Here is a 17,108-nt window from a genome sequence, read left to right on the forward strand (position 1 = left end):
TAAACTTATATAAATTATTTTTTTCTTTCTCCGGAGAAACGTATTAATATAATATGATAGTTATACTATATATTTACTGCGCACATTGTATTTATAATATATAAATTATGTGTATGTATTATGTTCCTATTAAATTTGCATTTTGTTGTAAAGTTATTGAATCTTAAATTTAAATGACAGTAATAAGTTCTAAAAAGAAACAAAGCAATATATAAACTTCGCAGATACCTACCACTAGGATATATTAAAATGAACAGTGGATATTTAGTGATCAATTACGAAAGGGTGTATACATTTTTAGATTTTAGTATGATCTAACTTAACAGATTTTTCCTCTTAATGGTAACTGATATCTAAACAAAAATAAAATAAATAAAATTATTAAGTCGAACTTCTGCTGTTGTCTGTTGAAGTGTCAAGTGTGTAAACATTTTTATCATTTAAGCATAATTAATTATATTTTGACATACCTACGTTAATAATTAATTTTTACTAATTTAAAAAAAATTAAAAATGTTCTTATGAATATTAACTAATAGGTAGGTACTAACTAAACAAAATCACATTAAATACTTAAATCTCTATTTAACATGCTGTACGTCCTATTAGCATAATAAGTATAATATAAAATTTCACCATACTTTACTACAGTTTACGAAAACAAATTTCTGGAAAAATAATTGTTACTATAAACTTGAGACTACAAATGACAAGCGATCACGTCACATGATATTCGTTTCCGATTGTCGCCCTTTTGGTGAACAATCGAATGGGTCTTAAACACATACAAATATAATAACGATAATAATATTTTTATATAAACTAAATAGCGATTTTATGTTACCTGTTCATATAATATATTATTATACTTTCATTTATGTGAGTGGATATAAATTGTAATATCTTCTCAATCAGACTGGTCATCTTCAGAATTGGACTGATTCTCTATAATAGTAGAAAACATCTATTCTTGGCGAATGGTTTCTTCGTATGATGACTGTATCGAATGTTGTATCCAACCATAGTATTTATATATGTTTATAATACTACTAATTGAAAATTTTTGAATAAAAAATCTTTCGAAATTGATTGGTATATCATCATTAAATGCATCGAAGAATGATTTATTTTCAAAAGTTGATTCGTAAAACGATTCTTTGGTAATATTATGTCTTTCGGTTGTCAGTGTCACTTTTTTCCCAGTATTCCAATGAATTTCACAGCCTGTAGTTACGTAATTGGTACTATGTCCTAGAAGCCTACATATCTTATTCATATTTTCTAAACGCTCGTCAAAAAGCCTCTCTTCAAATTTCAATGTCAATAAATGATTATTAAACCATTCGTTAGGTGTGAAATAGAATTCTACAGTAAATCCGATGTATTCTTTCGACCGATTATATCTGATATCTGACAGATGGCTGAGGATATCCTGATCATGTGGCCGTATGAAATATGCACAAATATTCCAGTGCATAAAATTCATGAATATACGCCAAAAATTCGGTATTCCTTTTGGTTCTTGTTCACAAGATTCAAGTCCTATTTCCCTCTTTTCGTTGTATCTGGGAAGCTGTACATCTGCTTCCTCAGAAGAACTATAGTCTTCTTTCACAGGCTCGTACTTACCCTGGATTATATCTGTCTCTTTATTAAAATATGGTTCGTATTCTTTTTGGTATTTTAATTGAAGAAGATGAGTATCGGCCAAGAATCTTAATTTAATTTCATCTTGTGCTACCATTAGATTTTTTAAAGCTCGTACACGTTTTTTTACTTGTGGTGACATATTTGTTAATTTATTTTTCATCTTCAACTGCGTCTTGCGATAATTAATAACTTCAATAAAAAGATAATTGATGAGATAGCCATTATACGCCAATAATAGGAATCAACTGAGTCATTTTCAGAAATCATTTTGCACGCGATGTATCGGTTACCAATTAGCTATTGTCAACATTATATTGTGAATCCAAGTTCGTTGTCTATTTCCCCACAATTTCTAAAACCAATTTAAATTATTTCCGAAAATATTTAAAACTAAAACAAAACCCATTTTATAAACTATTTATTTAAAATAACATTAATTATAATTTTTATAGGTTGTCATTTTTATAAATTCTATTATTTGCGTGTATGATAAGCAATATAACTATAAAAAAGTGAATCTTAAAATGTATCGATATTTTTCTTTGATATTATTTTTATAGTTGTATCAAATTACCCTCAAATTTACCACTATAGGGTATATTATTTGTACACCACTTATATGATAATATCACAGTGCAGTTCTATAGTTTAGTTTAACGCATGTGTGAGTTCGTCCAATTAGGTTTGGGTTTCATCCAACGATATACAGACTTATACTTTATAGAATATTATAATGACGGTTTTTTATAATATTATTATTATTATATTGGTTTAGTATTTATTCAGTACTATTAAAGAACATATAAACATATAAAAATACAAGTTCGTCTATCCAGCCAGCGTGTGGTGTATGTATACCTACCCTCTACCTACACGTTCGTGTGTCGTACGACGTGCCGATGTATATTTTAACGTTTCTTATTATGATACAATGCAATATAATATACATTATATAACGTTTATATAATTCGTCGCGATGTACTCACGTCCCACGCAGTCCGATAGACCTGTCGTATGTATCACGCTATTATCGCTATATATCTCTTTTTATACATTTATTGAATTCATACAAGGACTTAAAGTCCAATTTCAATAATATAATTAGTATGCTATAATACTATCAAAAAAATAAAAAATATTAAAAATATATATATTAATATATATATATATATATTAAAATCAATTAAATACACATTCTTTTTAAATTCTTAAAAATAACTTTAAAAAAGATATAAAAAAAATATCAATGCAGTATAAAATCAATAAAATCAAATTAAGAATATCCTTATATAAGTACTAAAAACGTTTATAATTATAAAAATATAGACAAATGGGTATCACTTTGCTATACATTAGGTGTTAAGTAGAACTCGTTATTGTGTTAATCATTATAATAGATTTTTTTAAATTTGAATTCAATAATAACTGATTTATACAAAATATATACGATGAAAAATTATTCTGAGTGAAGACTGTCTAAATGTTGGTAACTATATGGTAACAAAATAATTATTTTAATAATAATATTGGGTTTATATAAAAATTCTCATTTCCCTCATTTTTTTTTGTTTGTTTTTCCTGATTATAAAAAAAATTACGAACATTTTTTTAATTTTAAACTCTTTAAAGCAAAAATCGGGTTTTATAATTTTATGTCGTTCCAATTTTGTTATAAGATGATAATGGCACTCTATATTATTGATCCATATTCTAAAATTTATAGGAAAAGGAAAGCTAAATACTCTCAAGTTTATATTAGAAATAGTGTATTGATATAATATTACGTTCATCATTAAATGTGAGATAACTAGAAAAATAATGCCTGGATCTTAAACTCTAATCTACAGATATTTACCTATATCATAATACTATATATACGAAATAATAGTTCCCGGTCTAATAAATTACAATATTTACCGTTATATTTGGGGTGATTACTGATTTGCGCTTTAATAGCCAGAACAGTAACAGATAAAGTGATAATTTAACGGTTAAATCTTGACCTGCAGCAGAATAAAATATTGTAAAGACGCGTGCGTAGAGGATGATACTATAATTGATTTTAATAATAATTGTCAAATATATTATTGCAAACATCCTTCGTATATCGTATGAGATGACGTTTCTTTAAATATTATAGGTATACAAATACATTTATTCGTACGGGAATATTCCAATATAAAATCATATACCTGAATACCTGTAATTATACAAAGTAATTAAAAAACAAATATGTAATAGATTTTTAGCAATAAGATAATGTTGTAGAAATATTATTAAAAAAATCGTAAATTTTAAACGCAAACATTTCGTTTATTTTTTAAACAACATTTTAGTTAATATATAATCACTACAAATTTACGAAACAGTTTGTATTGTATTATTTCTATAGTAGAAAGAAACAAACCACGTTTAAATAAATGTAGTATGACTATATATATATATTATCAGATAATAGTAGATAATTGATGGTGTGACCCAACTGAAATTATAACGTAAAATAAAATAGTATTGTGAAAGAAAGTTTTGGGATTTCATTCCAAAGTTGTATAAGTCCAAAATACTCTGAAACAGATTTTTTTTTGTTATTATTAAATCATAAATAATATTTAAGTAAATTACGTAATAAACACAATTTAAATGATTTATCTGTCTCCTATTATAAACGTATTCCATGTGTTGAAGATATTGAGTTATTAAATAAAAATAGGTATAAGTTTTTACATAAAAATATAATCTATGGATATGATAATTTATTAAACATTATGGAAGAGAATGTAATGTATAAAATAGTTTATAAATAATAAATAAAAACTGGACTAAAAAATAACCAGACAAAGCTATAGGTATATTATTATTATTATTATTATTATTATGTCGAGCATTGTATTTAGTAGATTAAGTTATTTAGTATTTACAATATTTTCAATATTTATATACGGTCAGTTATTTAAAATAATATTCAAATAATTTGGAGTTATAAATATATTTTTGTTTGTTTCATTATTCATTGAGCTCAAGCCAGTAAAACCTATATAATCCCGAAATCTTTAAAAAAAAAAAAAAAATATGGTATAAGTCGTTCTGCTGTATGATAGCCGATAGGTGTCGAGTGTGCTTAGTGATTGAGTAAATTACTGTAAAGCGCATGTGTTAAATTTGAATTCAAAGATAAATCATTATATACTATAAAAGTTAAAAATACCATCCCGGGCGGAGACGAGTGGCTGTTTTATATTTCTAAAGATATTTTGAATTTGAATTAATTTTTTTATCAAATTAATATAATATATATTTTAATACATTGTATATTAATCTATTTAACACAATTATTTACCCCTATGACTTATTAATATTACACAAATAGCTAATATATCTGATTTATAAATTTAATTATTTAAAATAGACTTGTACTGCCAACAGATTAACAATATTCGTTTTACATTTAGTTATATGTATATTGAAATTATGCTATTATTAATATATTTATTTTTTTTATAAGTAAATTTTGTAGGTTGAACTAATGTTTCCTAAATACAAATCGGACATTATGATAGGTATTATACGTATATAAAGTATTATAATATTATTTCATATGATATTGCTATAACTGTTTATTTTTATAGACTAAAATATAACTATAGTTTTATATTACTTTAAATCAATACAGTATAAACCAACTTACCGTATAGGCTCAGGGTATAAAGGCTTAACATTTTATCTTTATGTTTTAAAAAATGTATTGTGTATCACACAGTTACCATATTATTATTAAATAATATTATACGTAGTTACATACAATTTAAAAACCTTATAAATAATGTTTTTTGAATTATATCCAAATAACTTAAATCATTTATGAATATACATTTTCAAAATAAACATTCCAACTTAAACCGTTTATATTTAAAATGTGTCCACCCTTATAATACGTAACCTAATATTTTTTTATCATAAGTTCAACTTTTGAGGATGTTCTTTAACTGTTCAAACTTTTTAACAGTGTATAACAATTTAACAAACTTCAAAATATTAATTTTCTTTAAAAATTTAAAATTTTTCGAAATAATATACTATAATAACCTACTTATTATATTTTGAAAATTTTACTATACATAGATTCTGTATATATAAAATGATAATTTAAGTTTTTGTTATGTGTTATTTAAAAACCCTATTCCATCAACATTTAAACTTCTATTGCTCATAAAAATGCATGCAGCTTTACGAACAATTTGTCTAACTTTTTTTAATTTCCAACAAACATATATTTTAATAAATATATGTTAAAAATATTTTTAAGTGTCTATGATTATTCATATTTGAATCACACAAATTAAGGTAACTTAAATAGCTCCACCCTAAAATAATATTAAACATTCAAAAAAATAAAGTCTCAAATTTACAAAGGTTTATTAGAAATACAAAACTTAAATTACTTTCAAATTCCCATATTAGATACGGTATTGAAATATTATCGAACAAATTTCATCTAATAACAATATAATTTATATTGCCTCCCCAACATCATCGATTTGAACGAGGTCGCCCGTAGGACAATTTAATTCATATATAAGCTACTCATAATTTTATTCATAATATAGTTAGGTACTAGTGAATTAGTCCTATAAACTCCTATGCTTCAATAACCGCAATATTATAATTAGGTTTTCTCGTATTGTATTAACAATTTACTAGTAATATTAGGTACAAAGTGACTTATTAGTGCTTTTCACGTAATCGTTAAGTTGAAAAACAGCGATAGCGGTAACTCTGATTTAGAGGATGCACACATTTTTGTTTTTGTATAGGTATTATGAAAACACCAAAATTTGATATAATAATGAGAATTAATGCTTTTAATGCCCCCCCGCTAACTTCACGGATCTAGTTATTACTCTTATTAATAATCGTTCTAATGTCAGTATAGCATAATAGTACTTAACATTAGGATGTTTATTAAATTTCAAAGCGTAGATATTAGTATTTATGATTAATGTTAAAATATTAGACCGAAAAATGTGTAAGATAAACAAATATTTAGTCCAAGTATATGTATATTATTGAAAATAAGTTAATATTATATAATAATATAATGTACCTTTGCAACTGTCGAATAATAACTATTAATCTGACTATTTAATATTCGTATCGTCTTAAATACAAATACGATGTGCACAATCATAACCTATCCTACAGATCATTATAATATGATAATGGATTTTCCAATTGTTTTCCAGGCCAAATGTATGTCGGTCGCGGTTTAGAAATTACTGTTGTCCTGGCTGGTCATTGAAACACGCGACTGGGCTTTGTATTGTCCGTGAGTATATATTACAGTTTATTATGTGTTAATACGTGTACACTGTTTTATTAATTACTGTTAAGTGCTTTTTTAATAAACACGAAACGGCTGAGGTCATATTTTATAATATTATGCTTCGTTAACAGAAGAATAGTATAATAACTGACCATTCATATTTTCATGTTAATACCTACATCTATAATATTAAAATAGCAGTATATGCGTATTAAATATGTATATACTATTTTGTTTTTACAAAGCATTTACACATGTGTGTCGTATTTTTTAACGAACGTTATCGACGCATAAGACATAGTTTCCGTTGTGTTTCATCTCAAATATTGCTAAATGCAAATGCAATCTTCTGTATTATACGAGTCACAGTGGCGCCGAACTCTATATATGTTAAGGTCAGGCTACGGCCCAACCATTTTATTTAAAATAAAGATGACAAAAAAAACAAAAAAAACGAGACAATACAATATTCTAAACTGTTTAAGCTGCACGTTAGTTAATATTATTCTTAGTAATATAATATTTTAAATATAAAATGGGTATAGTCTATAATATAAATTGTACTTGAATTTTAAATGGGAAAATATTAAAATATTTTTCAAATTTTTGTAGCCCCCATATATTATATTGTAAGACAATTATTATGGTTTATTATTTTTAACACCACTCAAAGTTTAACTTGGAATAACTAATTGATCGAATTTCGATCTATACAATTTACATCAATGTTTAAAAAAAAACAATTTATAGAAAAAAACGATCTCATTTGAAAAACCAGAAATTTTCATCCCTACAAAACACTTTATGAGTTTTGGTAAGACTTAATACTTGAAATTTTAGTTAAGTACAACGGCTTAATCAAAAATTCCGAAATCAAACTTTCATGGTGAAAGCTTTATAAAATAAAAAGGGAAATGAGGAGCGTGAACATTGTCGGCGAATCAGTATAATAATACATAATCAAATACGCATATGAGTGGTTCGCTTTTGTTAATTTCGCGTTTCGTTTTCAGCTGTGTGCAATAGGCCTTGCAATGGCGGTCGGTGTATCAAACCTAACATGTGTCTCTGTGACGAGGGTTCCGTGAGGTCGGCGTGTTTGCCCGACGACCTCAGAGATTCTTACAACAGGGACGACGAGCAATTACGATCGCCTCAGACGTCTGCGCCAGACCGATACGGGAAACTGCCGTCGGCCGGAGGGAACAACGGGATCATCGGCAGCGGTAGTAATGGTGGCGGTAGTTCCGTCGGAAGTAGCAGCGGAAGTAACGGCGGCAGCGGGATAAACGGCAGTGGCGTTGCAAATAGTGTCAGGCCTTACGGCAACGGAGGCGCAAACAACGGCGGCGATAGTGCTAGCAGAGACGTCGGCGGTGGAAACGTCAGCAGTATCTTGAGCAGCAGAGTCGCCACTACGACGGCCGTCAATTCTTTTGCAGTGGCGTCGCGGAACGCTTGCAAGTATCCGTGTTTGAACGGCGGCACCTGTCAGGGATCGGTTTGCGCTTGTCGACAGGGTTACGCCGGCGAAAACTGCGGCGACCGTAAGTGCACCGATCTAATATAATTGTATAATACCATCACATGCTCAAAACGACGTCGAAACTCAATGTCCGCGATGAGATGTGGTGTAGGTACTTATGTCTAATCGTTTCACGTTTTTTTTTTGCTTTCTGTTTTTAGCCATCTGCCGAGACGGATGCTTAAACGGCGGCCGATGTATCGGCCCGGACCGGTGTGCGTGCGTGTACGGATACGCCGGACGCAAATGCGAAGCCGGTAGGTAAATATTTGTCCATAAGACCTGCGACGAAATATATACGCGCAGTACGTGCCTGACTGCCTAATGACCTCTGAATAATAACCACGAGTTGCCACACGATGTGTGACTATTTTAACCGGTAGTTTACTTTTGCGCTTAGGACACGTTTCCCTGGACTTTTTCCAAACTAGCGTTTTACGCATGTGAATAGTATACAAATGTATGAGCCTGTGTTATAATATTATGATAGATGTACCGTGTGTAATTAGTAGGTGGAACAATTGAACGCGAAATCGTTTCAAAGGAAACGACGTTTTAAAAGAAACAGATTGGAATTTATACATACTGACCAAATCTAACCCCCGCGATAATATAATATTATAAAAATACGATTAACTATTATGATATATCAATCATTCAAGAATATTATTATTATTATTATTATTAAGAGGATAATATTATAATATATTATAGTCAATAACGAGGATTAATTTTAGGATAAGGATGTCAATTTTCAAGCACACTTTTCGTTTTTTTCTCTCACCCGTATGACAAATTTGCATGATAAAAATAATAATATTCTTAATCTTGACTTTCATAATACTTCAATTAACTCGAATATTGAAGTTAAAAAGGTAGGAAAGTGTGTATCGATCATTTATACAATATTATTATTATTATTATTATTATTGTTATATTAACGTTTAAAGTTTAAGTCAATACCAACTTTACCGTAAAACAGTGTGAATAAGTTCATGGTATAAATAGGTAGGTAAAATCTTAAAATTAATTTACATATTTTTTAAATTTCATTCTATATAATTAATTATATACGTTTTAAAGTAACCATGATTACAAAATCATTATTTCAATGATAATATTGGAATTGTGTAAGAATTTCCGTTTTTTCTTATTTTTTTGTTTGTTTATCCCGATTATAAAAAAAATAATGGGAGATTTTTTACATGTATCCCTTAAAGTACCAACTAGATTCACTTTGCTACCAGAAAAGTTAACCGAAGTTGTTCAAACGGGTCTCTAGACACAAAAAAAAAAAAACATACATCATTGTAAAATCAATTTACATTCGTTTAGAATCGAAAATATAAGATTAGTTTTGCCGAACCAAAATCTACTATGTTACGCATAGGAATAGTGGGCTGATATCCTTTAAATTGAATTTATATCTTATTTAGATACATGCTAGTTTAAATGTAAGATTAAAAAAAATACGCGTAGAATAAGAGCATTTTCTATATAATATTAATTATGATATATTTATTTTATAGTAATATAGTCTCGGCCATACATTCTACAGATATAATACATATAATACATAATTTGACAAATAATACCTAATAATACCTAATACATCTATTTTGAAAGTTTTTTTTTATGTTTGTACCTTATCCGTCATCGTATAGTATTCAGGGGAGCAAATGTTCTTAAAGATTTTTTCAGATTACATTCTATATTATGTCTACATAGTTTGTGTACAAATATAAAATAGTTGTTTTTCGTAAGTACAGATATCGCAGCATCATGGCGTTTCCATTACAGAATTGTATAGATGCATAAAATAAAATATTACCCAAGTAAAATTAAAAGATTTAAAAATAATTATTTATAATAATTTTAAATTCTTATACTTACAATATATCATAATCTTGAACATTATACACGAGCAATTCGTTTGACGCGTTGTCTTTTTCACTTAGACATATCGAATATCTATGTTAATATAGGTAAGATAAAAAATGGGTAGATTTATCTTAATTCGCATTAGTTATATATTGTATTTGTTAACGGGCATCAATAAAAAAAAATTAATACAATATACTATTACACACACACACACACACACACATACGATAATATCAACACTAACTTGGCAATTTGGCAATATGAAATGTAATGTTATCTATAACTTATAGACTACATATCAATACGTTCTTAAGTCATATTGGATATAATAAATTTTTTTTTAATTCAGCATAAATTTAATCTTGACTCAGTTTGAATTTATAATACTATCGTGAATATTACTATATTTTTATGTGGCATAAAAACTGTTTGTCCAATAGGTACTCATATCAATATTAAATCTATGTGCTTTCAAAAACTGTGAACACTAATAAATCTATATTAGAAATTAAAATCGAAATGGGAATGTCATAACATTATGCTACGCATCAAATGATGATCTCGTAACTGACAATATATTATAATATATACGTATATGTCTAGATAATATAGGTACCTACTGTCAACTACTGTACGCAATATAGCGCAATGTTAAAATAACGAATAAAATAATATATGCACTAACGAGTTCTATAATTTGGAAAAACTGTTTAATAGATAATATTTTTCTTGGACGCAAACGAGCTTTCGCTTATTAGGTTGAGAATGAATGACGAGCGCAAACGAGTTTCGTCGCCCGATAATATGTATAGAATAAAAATAAAAAAAGCCTCACCGATAAGACAGTGTTTTGTTATTCGGGTCGACAGTATGCCAAATAGATACATAAAATATAACTATTTGTATTTTACAGAGACTACAATTTGTAAATAAAGACTCCGATTGAAAGTAATTTAATTTTCATAAATTACAAAAAAGTTACACCGATAACATAATTCCGATAGTGCGTGTAATGAAGACGTACTTCGTACACATTATAGATTTTTATATAAAACGTGTATAGTTGTACACGCAAAATCGATATATTATATTGTATTTTATCGTCGTTATTGCTTTTAGATTACCGAATCGGTCCGTGTTACACCAGGGTGATCAATGATATGTGCCAAGGACAACTCGAGGGTGTTGTCTGCACCAAACAGTTGTGTTGTGCAACAATAGGCCTGGCTTGGGGACACCCGTGCGAACAGTGTTCGCTGAGCTACGATTGCGATATAGGTTTTCTCAAAAACTTGCACTCCAACCAATGCATAGGTAAGTGGTTGATAAAATCGGTTTGGTGCTCGTTGCGATAGATTATAAGTATATAATACGCTCTCCGTAAATAATATTTGGACGCTAATCAAATATATTATAATATGTAATTTTTTTGGACGAGCGACAAAACTGTAATATAGAAACTTGCGTGATTGATGTTCAGGTAAAAATGTTGTCACAAAAATAATAAAACGTAATTTTAGGTTATATTTAACTGGAGTTATTATTATATATAACAGCCAAGCTATATGAAATTGTCTTATATGAAGTTATAAATTAACGATTGTAAATTTTTAAGTTTAGATTGTTTTAGCACTATTCATTAAAAATGATTACAATCGAATTAAATTGAATATGTTTGATAATTATTTAATACCTATTTTGATTTAAAAATTAATTAATATTTCAGTAAATTAAAAATTGTCAAATCGAGAAATTTATAATCTCAAATTTTTTGGGTACACAGTACACTATATAAGAGTACTTATCAATTATTATATTTTACCATATTTTATTAACAATTATTATTTTATCATGTAATTAGTGTGTAAATATATCAATATATGTATTATAATTGACGGGTTTCCTGTTGAAATTTAATAGTACTATTTAGAAGGAACATGTTTTGAATAATACACGTCATAAAAAGATTTTTATTTTTAATTTACTTTCAGACATTGACGAGTGTGAGGCAATTCCAGGAATTTGTAAAGGTGGAGCGTGTGTAAATAGCGTGGGGTCTTTCAAGTGCGTGTGTCCGGAGGGTCGAGTGCATAATCAAGTAACGAATGTTTGCGACGACGAAAACGAATGCAAAAGAGGCGATCCGAACATTTGTCAAGACGGTTATTGTGTGAATACTGACAGTTCTTATTATTGTATCTGTAAACAAGGATTTGTGCCCACCACTGACCGGAAAGGATGTATAAGTAAGCTCATGGTGTTTTTTCCTTCGATCATATTTACGGTTTAGTTAAATTTTCATTACAAAAAAACCACGTGAAAAAAATGGTTAAATTAAGAGTTGTTTGTACATTTTTTGTTTTTCATTTCCTTGTAGACACTCAACAGGGCCAGTGTTATACGAGACTCACGTCGAGTCAAGACTGTTCAGATCCGTTGCCGATGAAACTCTCTAAGAAAGACTGTTGCTGCGGTAAAGACATGGGAAAGGGCTGGGGAAGTACTTGTGAACATTGTCCGCTCCAGGGAATGGGTAAATTATATAATATAATGTCGGTTAACGTGACGTCTACGTCAAAATAATACTTACATATTGTTACAACTTATTAATAATACCCAATAAACTATAGATATATACTTATAAAGTTTGACGTCTTACCCGTATAACGCGTATTTTATTATTATATTGCATCAATCAGAAATTTTTTCAAAACTTTTCATTAGAGCAACTTTACTATTTATAAGGTTGTGGAAGTAAGTTCTTATATTCATTACAATTTAAAAATGCAAATTTTTTTTTTTTTTTAAATAATAATAATAATAATTAAAGAGATCGATATTAAGTCGTTGCAGTATTTCTTATTTATGTAATTATAATTTTATAATTTAAGACATTACTTCTGCAGGAATGCGTACATATAAACAAGTTAAGTGCACAGCCCTTTTCATAAGTAATTACACATTCTTAATTTTTAAAATTGTTGATAGTATTTTATTCTCAATTAATAATAGGTATTATTGTTTATTATATAATAATAATAAAGTATAGGTATCGGATTCACAACTATTACAAATAAACTTTTTTATAAGTTTGTACCGAATTATTAATACGAGGTCGAGCTTATAAAATATATTATTATTATTATTATTATTTAATTATGAATTCTAAACCTTATTGTAGTAAATGCAGTTTCGATCATACTACCATATTATTCACGCTGTATATGTCGTTTTGTGATTAAAAATTGATTTTCATAGTTCAAACAATAAAAAAAACCTACATGGATGTATATAGCTAATAAAATAATAATGCTTGCTATAATATATACCTATGCATAAAGTTTTTATTACTAAATATTAATACACACACACACATATATATATATATATATATATATATATATATATATAAAGGGAGAGAGAGATTAACAGCGACTACACTACATTTTAAATTAAGTTTTTGTAGAAAAAAGTGTTTATTTTTAATTATTTTATAACATATAGTTTACTTTTTTTTAAATTGAAAAAAATGTACCCAATTAAGCAATCACTCTGTATGTATTGTCGTGTAATACATAAATGTGTACTTCTACCATGTTTCATGGTTTTCCTGTTTCACAGAGCGTCATTTGATGATTTCGTTGGATCACCAATCAGAGCCGGATAACGATTGTGTGCTATTACTTGCAGTATAAGTGATCATAAGACATTATACGATGATTATTAAATAACAAATTATGTAGACTGATTTTAGTAGGTAATATCAATGAAATTTAGTTTATGTACGAGCACATTAGCACACAGATGTGTTATTTGAATGCCACTCGTTTGGTCGATATATTCCTTTATTTTGTCATACAATATTATTGCGCCGACATTACTAGCCATATAGTGGCGAAAACTCGCCGTATAAATAGCTATAATTTTTTTAGCAGCGTGACGTTGACTCGTATGCTCTTGGAAGAAAATACCTTTAATTTTTATATCGATAAGATACAAAATAGATATTAAAGCTATAGCCGATACATGCATGTCATAATATATAATATAATATATTATAAGATCTACAAAACATGTATGTCGTAACAACCTGGCTAACGTTAAAAACTAATGACTTTCAGCCGAGTACGTAAAACTCTGTCTCGGCGGCAAAGCTAATCAGACGGTGCTGAACTTGGTGGACGAGTGCGGTCTGAGGCCAGAGATTTGCGGGTCCGGCGGAAAGTGCATCGACACGGTGGACGGGTACGCGTGCGAGTGTTTCACCGGTTTCACGAAGAGCAGACACGAGGAGTCACAAGTGTGTGAAGGCTAGTCATCTTATGTGTAAATAATACGCTTGTGCCTGCACGGACACGCATGTTGTCAGAGATCGTGTTAAATTTTCAACGGACTTTCCGTTTGTTTTCTGTTTCATTTTTACGCAGACATCAACGAATGCGCGCAACAGGGGATTTGCAACAACGGGCAGTGTATAAACACGCCGGGAAGTTTTATATGCTCTTGTCCGCCGGGCTACGATTTGGCTTCGGACGGCAAACATTGCATAGGTATGGATATTACAGTGTATAATATACCCAAGACATTTTATCTTATTTACACGACTCGGTGTTTTTTTCCCACCCGTTTGTAGATCACAACGAATGCGAAAAGAACGGCATGTGTGCGAATGGGAAGTGTTTGAACGTACAAGGGTCTTTCCAATGCCGCTGCAAGTCGGGATACGTCATGTCACAAACTGGCCACTCGTGCATAGGTAATAATTTATTGTAATAGTTTATTTTATAGAAACGTTTATTGCGTTTTAAAATTGTCTACTCCTCGAACACATTTATCTTCTTATAATATTGATGATTTTCGAGGACCAGGACACTTTGTAATGTGTATATACTTAGGTAACATAATAATATAACAGCTATTTAAACGTGAAAATTATATATCACTTTGCAGTGTTTATCTTATTATGTTTGAACGTCATTATACTATTGCTATTATATTTATATACATCATACATGTATATAGTATACAATTACACTTATACATCGCAGTTATTTGGTGATAAAATAATCGAAAAACTAACTAAAATATGTTTAATGTCGTTTCCAGACGTTGACGAATGTTACGAAAATCCAAAAATTTGCCTGAACGGTAAGTGCCGAAACACGCCCGGTTCCTACATATGCGAGTGCCAGCCGGGATACACGGTTTCGCCAGACGGAACGTTTTGCACAGACATAAACGAGTGTGAAATAAGACCCGGTCTCTGTAGCAACGGAAAATGCGCGAACACCGAAGGATCATACAAATGCCTCTGTGACTCTGGCTACAGATTGTCACCCGACCGACAGAACTGCATAGGTATATTTATGCATGGATATTTGAGGGCTATTATATATATATATATATATATATATTCTGGAAGATGTGACGTATGTCGGATGAATGTATTCGTTTTTGTTTTTTTTTTTTTTAGACATCGACGAGTGTTCAAACAACGGAGGTCCTTGTCAAAACGGCAAGTGCATAAATATGGCTGGCAGTTACCGTTGCGAGTGTCAAGACGGGTTTTATTTGGGACTCGATGGACGTACATGTCTGGGTATGTGGTTGTCGACGACAACGAGCAATCTCTATATACCCTAACCGTTTAAACACCATCATTGCAGTTCATAATTATTTATTATTATATTTTTTGTTTAGACACACTCCGCGATCTCTGTTATGCCAACTATCAGCAGGGTTCATGTCTGCAACCCCTAACCGCGCCCATGACGAAATCCAGCTGTTGCTGTTCGTACGGCGTGCTAGGTCAAACGCCCGGATGGGGTTCACAGTGTTCGAAATGCCCTTCGCCCGATAGCTCGGAGTTTAAAGGACTCTGTCCTCAAGGTTTCGGGATGACGTACAACGGCGATGGTTTGTATTTTCCATATTGTTTGTCCACGTTGCGGAGATTTAAAGACATGTAACAATTTTGTTTCAGACATAAACGAATGCGCTCAAAACCCAGCCGTGTGTTCCAACGGTGCTTGTGAAAACACCATAGGAAACTATCGGTGTATATGCAATTCCGGTTACGAGGTGGACGACACGGGTAAGACTTGTAAAGATATCAACGAGTGCGAAATGGACGACACAATATGCAATGGTGGTCAGTGCCGTAACACGCCAGGAAGTTTTCAAGTACCTAAACATATAAACACTTATTTAATTTGGCATTAATTTACCTGACATAACCTCTTTCATAATACGCATAATATTTTTTTTTAGTGTACGTGTCCCGTGGGAACCGTATTGAACTCTGAAAGTCAATCATGTCAGGATGTAGACGAGTGCGACGAACTCGGTCTTAACGCATGCGTAGCGGGTCAATGCATTAACACGGTTGGTTCTTTTGAATGCGAATGTCCACCTGGTACCATTTTAGATAGTACCGGACGAGTTTGTTTAGGTAATTAAAAAATTATGATGAAATAATATTATTACGAGTATAACGTATAATATAAAACCACAGAAACGGTATTAATTTTTAATTATCATTTTATACCTATGTAGACAATCGTCGTGGTTCGTGTTGGACCCGTTTAACTGGCGGTAGGTGTGAGAACAACCTCATGCAACTCACCTTGAAATCTGACTGTTGTTGTTCGATTGGGCTGGCTTGGGGTAGTCCGTGTGAACCTTGTAAGCCAGAAGACTGTGGCGGCGAATGTAATAAAGGATATGTGG

The 17,108-nt window shown here is 30.1% G+C and overlaps 2 protein-coding genes across 3 annotated transcripts in view; one reads left to right on the top strand and one right to left on the bottom strand.

Annotated features, from left to right (window-relative positions):
- Positions 1-17,108, top strand: part of LOC132919571 (fibrillin-1-like) — a 43,195-nt gene that overhangs the window by 7,056 nt on the left and 19,031 nt on the right. For both annotated transcript variants that reach the window (XM_060981276.1, XM_060981275.1), the window contains exons 2-16: positions 6,891-6,973; positions 7,984-8,517; positions 8,657-8,752; positions 11,499-11,693; positions 12,371-12,625; positions 12,757-12,912; positions 14,501-14,689; positions 14,807-14,929; positions 15,013-15,135; positions 15,486-15,737; positions 15,853-15,978; positions 16,080-16,295; positions 16,363-16,562; positions 16,650-16,830; positions 16,935-17,107. In XM_060981276.1, coding sequence (XP_060837259.1) covers positions 6,891-6,973; positions 7,984-8,517; positions 8,657-8,752; positions 11,499-11,693; positions 12,371-12,625; positions 12,757-12,912; positions 14,501-14,689; positions 14,807-14,929; positions 15,013-15,135; positions 15,486-15,737; positions 15,853-15,978; positions 16,080-16,295; positions 16,363-16,562; positions 16,650-16,830; positions 16,935-17,107 — 2,902 coding nt within the window. The remainder of the gene's footprint in view (positions 1-6,890; positions 6,974-7,983; positions 8,518-8,656; positions 8,753-11,498; positions 11,694-12,370; positions 12,626-12,756; positions 12,913-14,500; positions 14,690-14,806; positions 14,930-15,012; positions 15,136-15,485; positions 15,738-15,852; positions 15,979-16,079; positions 16,296-16,362; positions 16,563-16,649; positions 16,831-16,934; position 17,108) is intronic.
- LOC132921746 (nucleosome assembly protein 1-like 1-B) lies at positions 315-1,789 on the bottom strand. Its single transcript, XM_060984925.1, has 2 exons — positions 1,193-1,789; positions 315-353 (listed from the first exon to the last, which is right to left on the bottom strand). Exons 1-2 carry the CDS (start codon positions 1,787-1,789, stop codon positions 315-317), a joined length of 636 nt encoding a protein of 211 aa, XP_060840908.1.

This window comes from Rhopalosiphum padi, chromosome 2, assembly GCF_020882245.1.
Source record: "Rhopalosiphum padi isolate XX-2018 chromosome 2, ASM2088224v1, whole genome shotgun sequence".
NCBI lineage: Eukaryota > Metazoa > Arthropoda > Insecta > Hemiptera > Aphididae > Rhopalosiphum > Rhopalosiphum padi.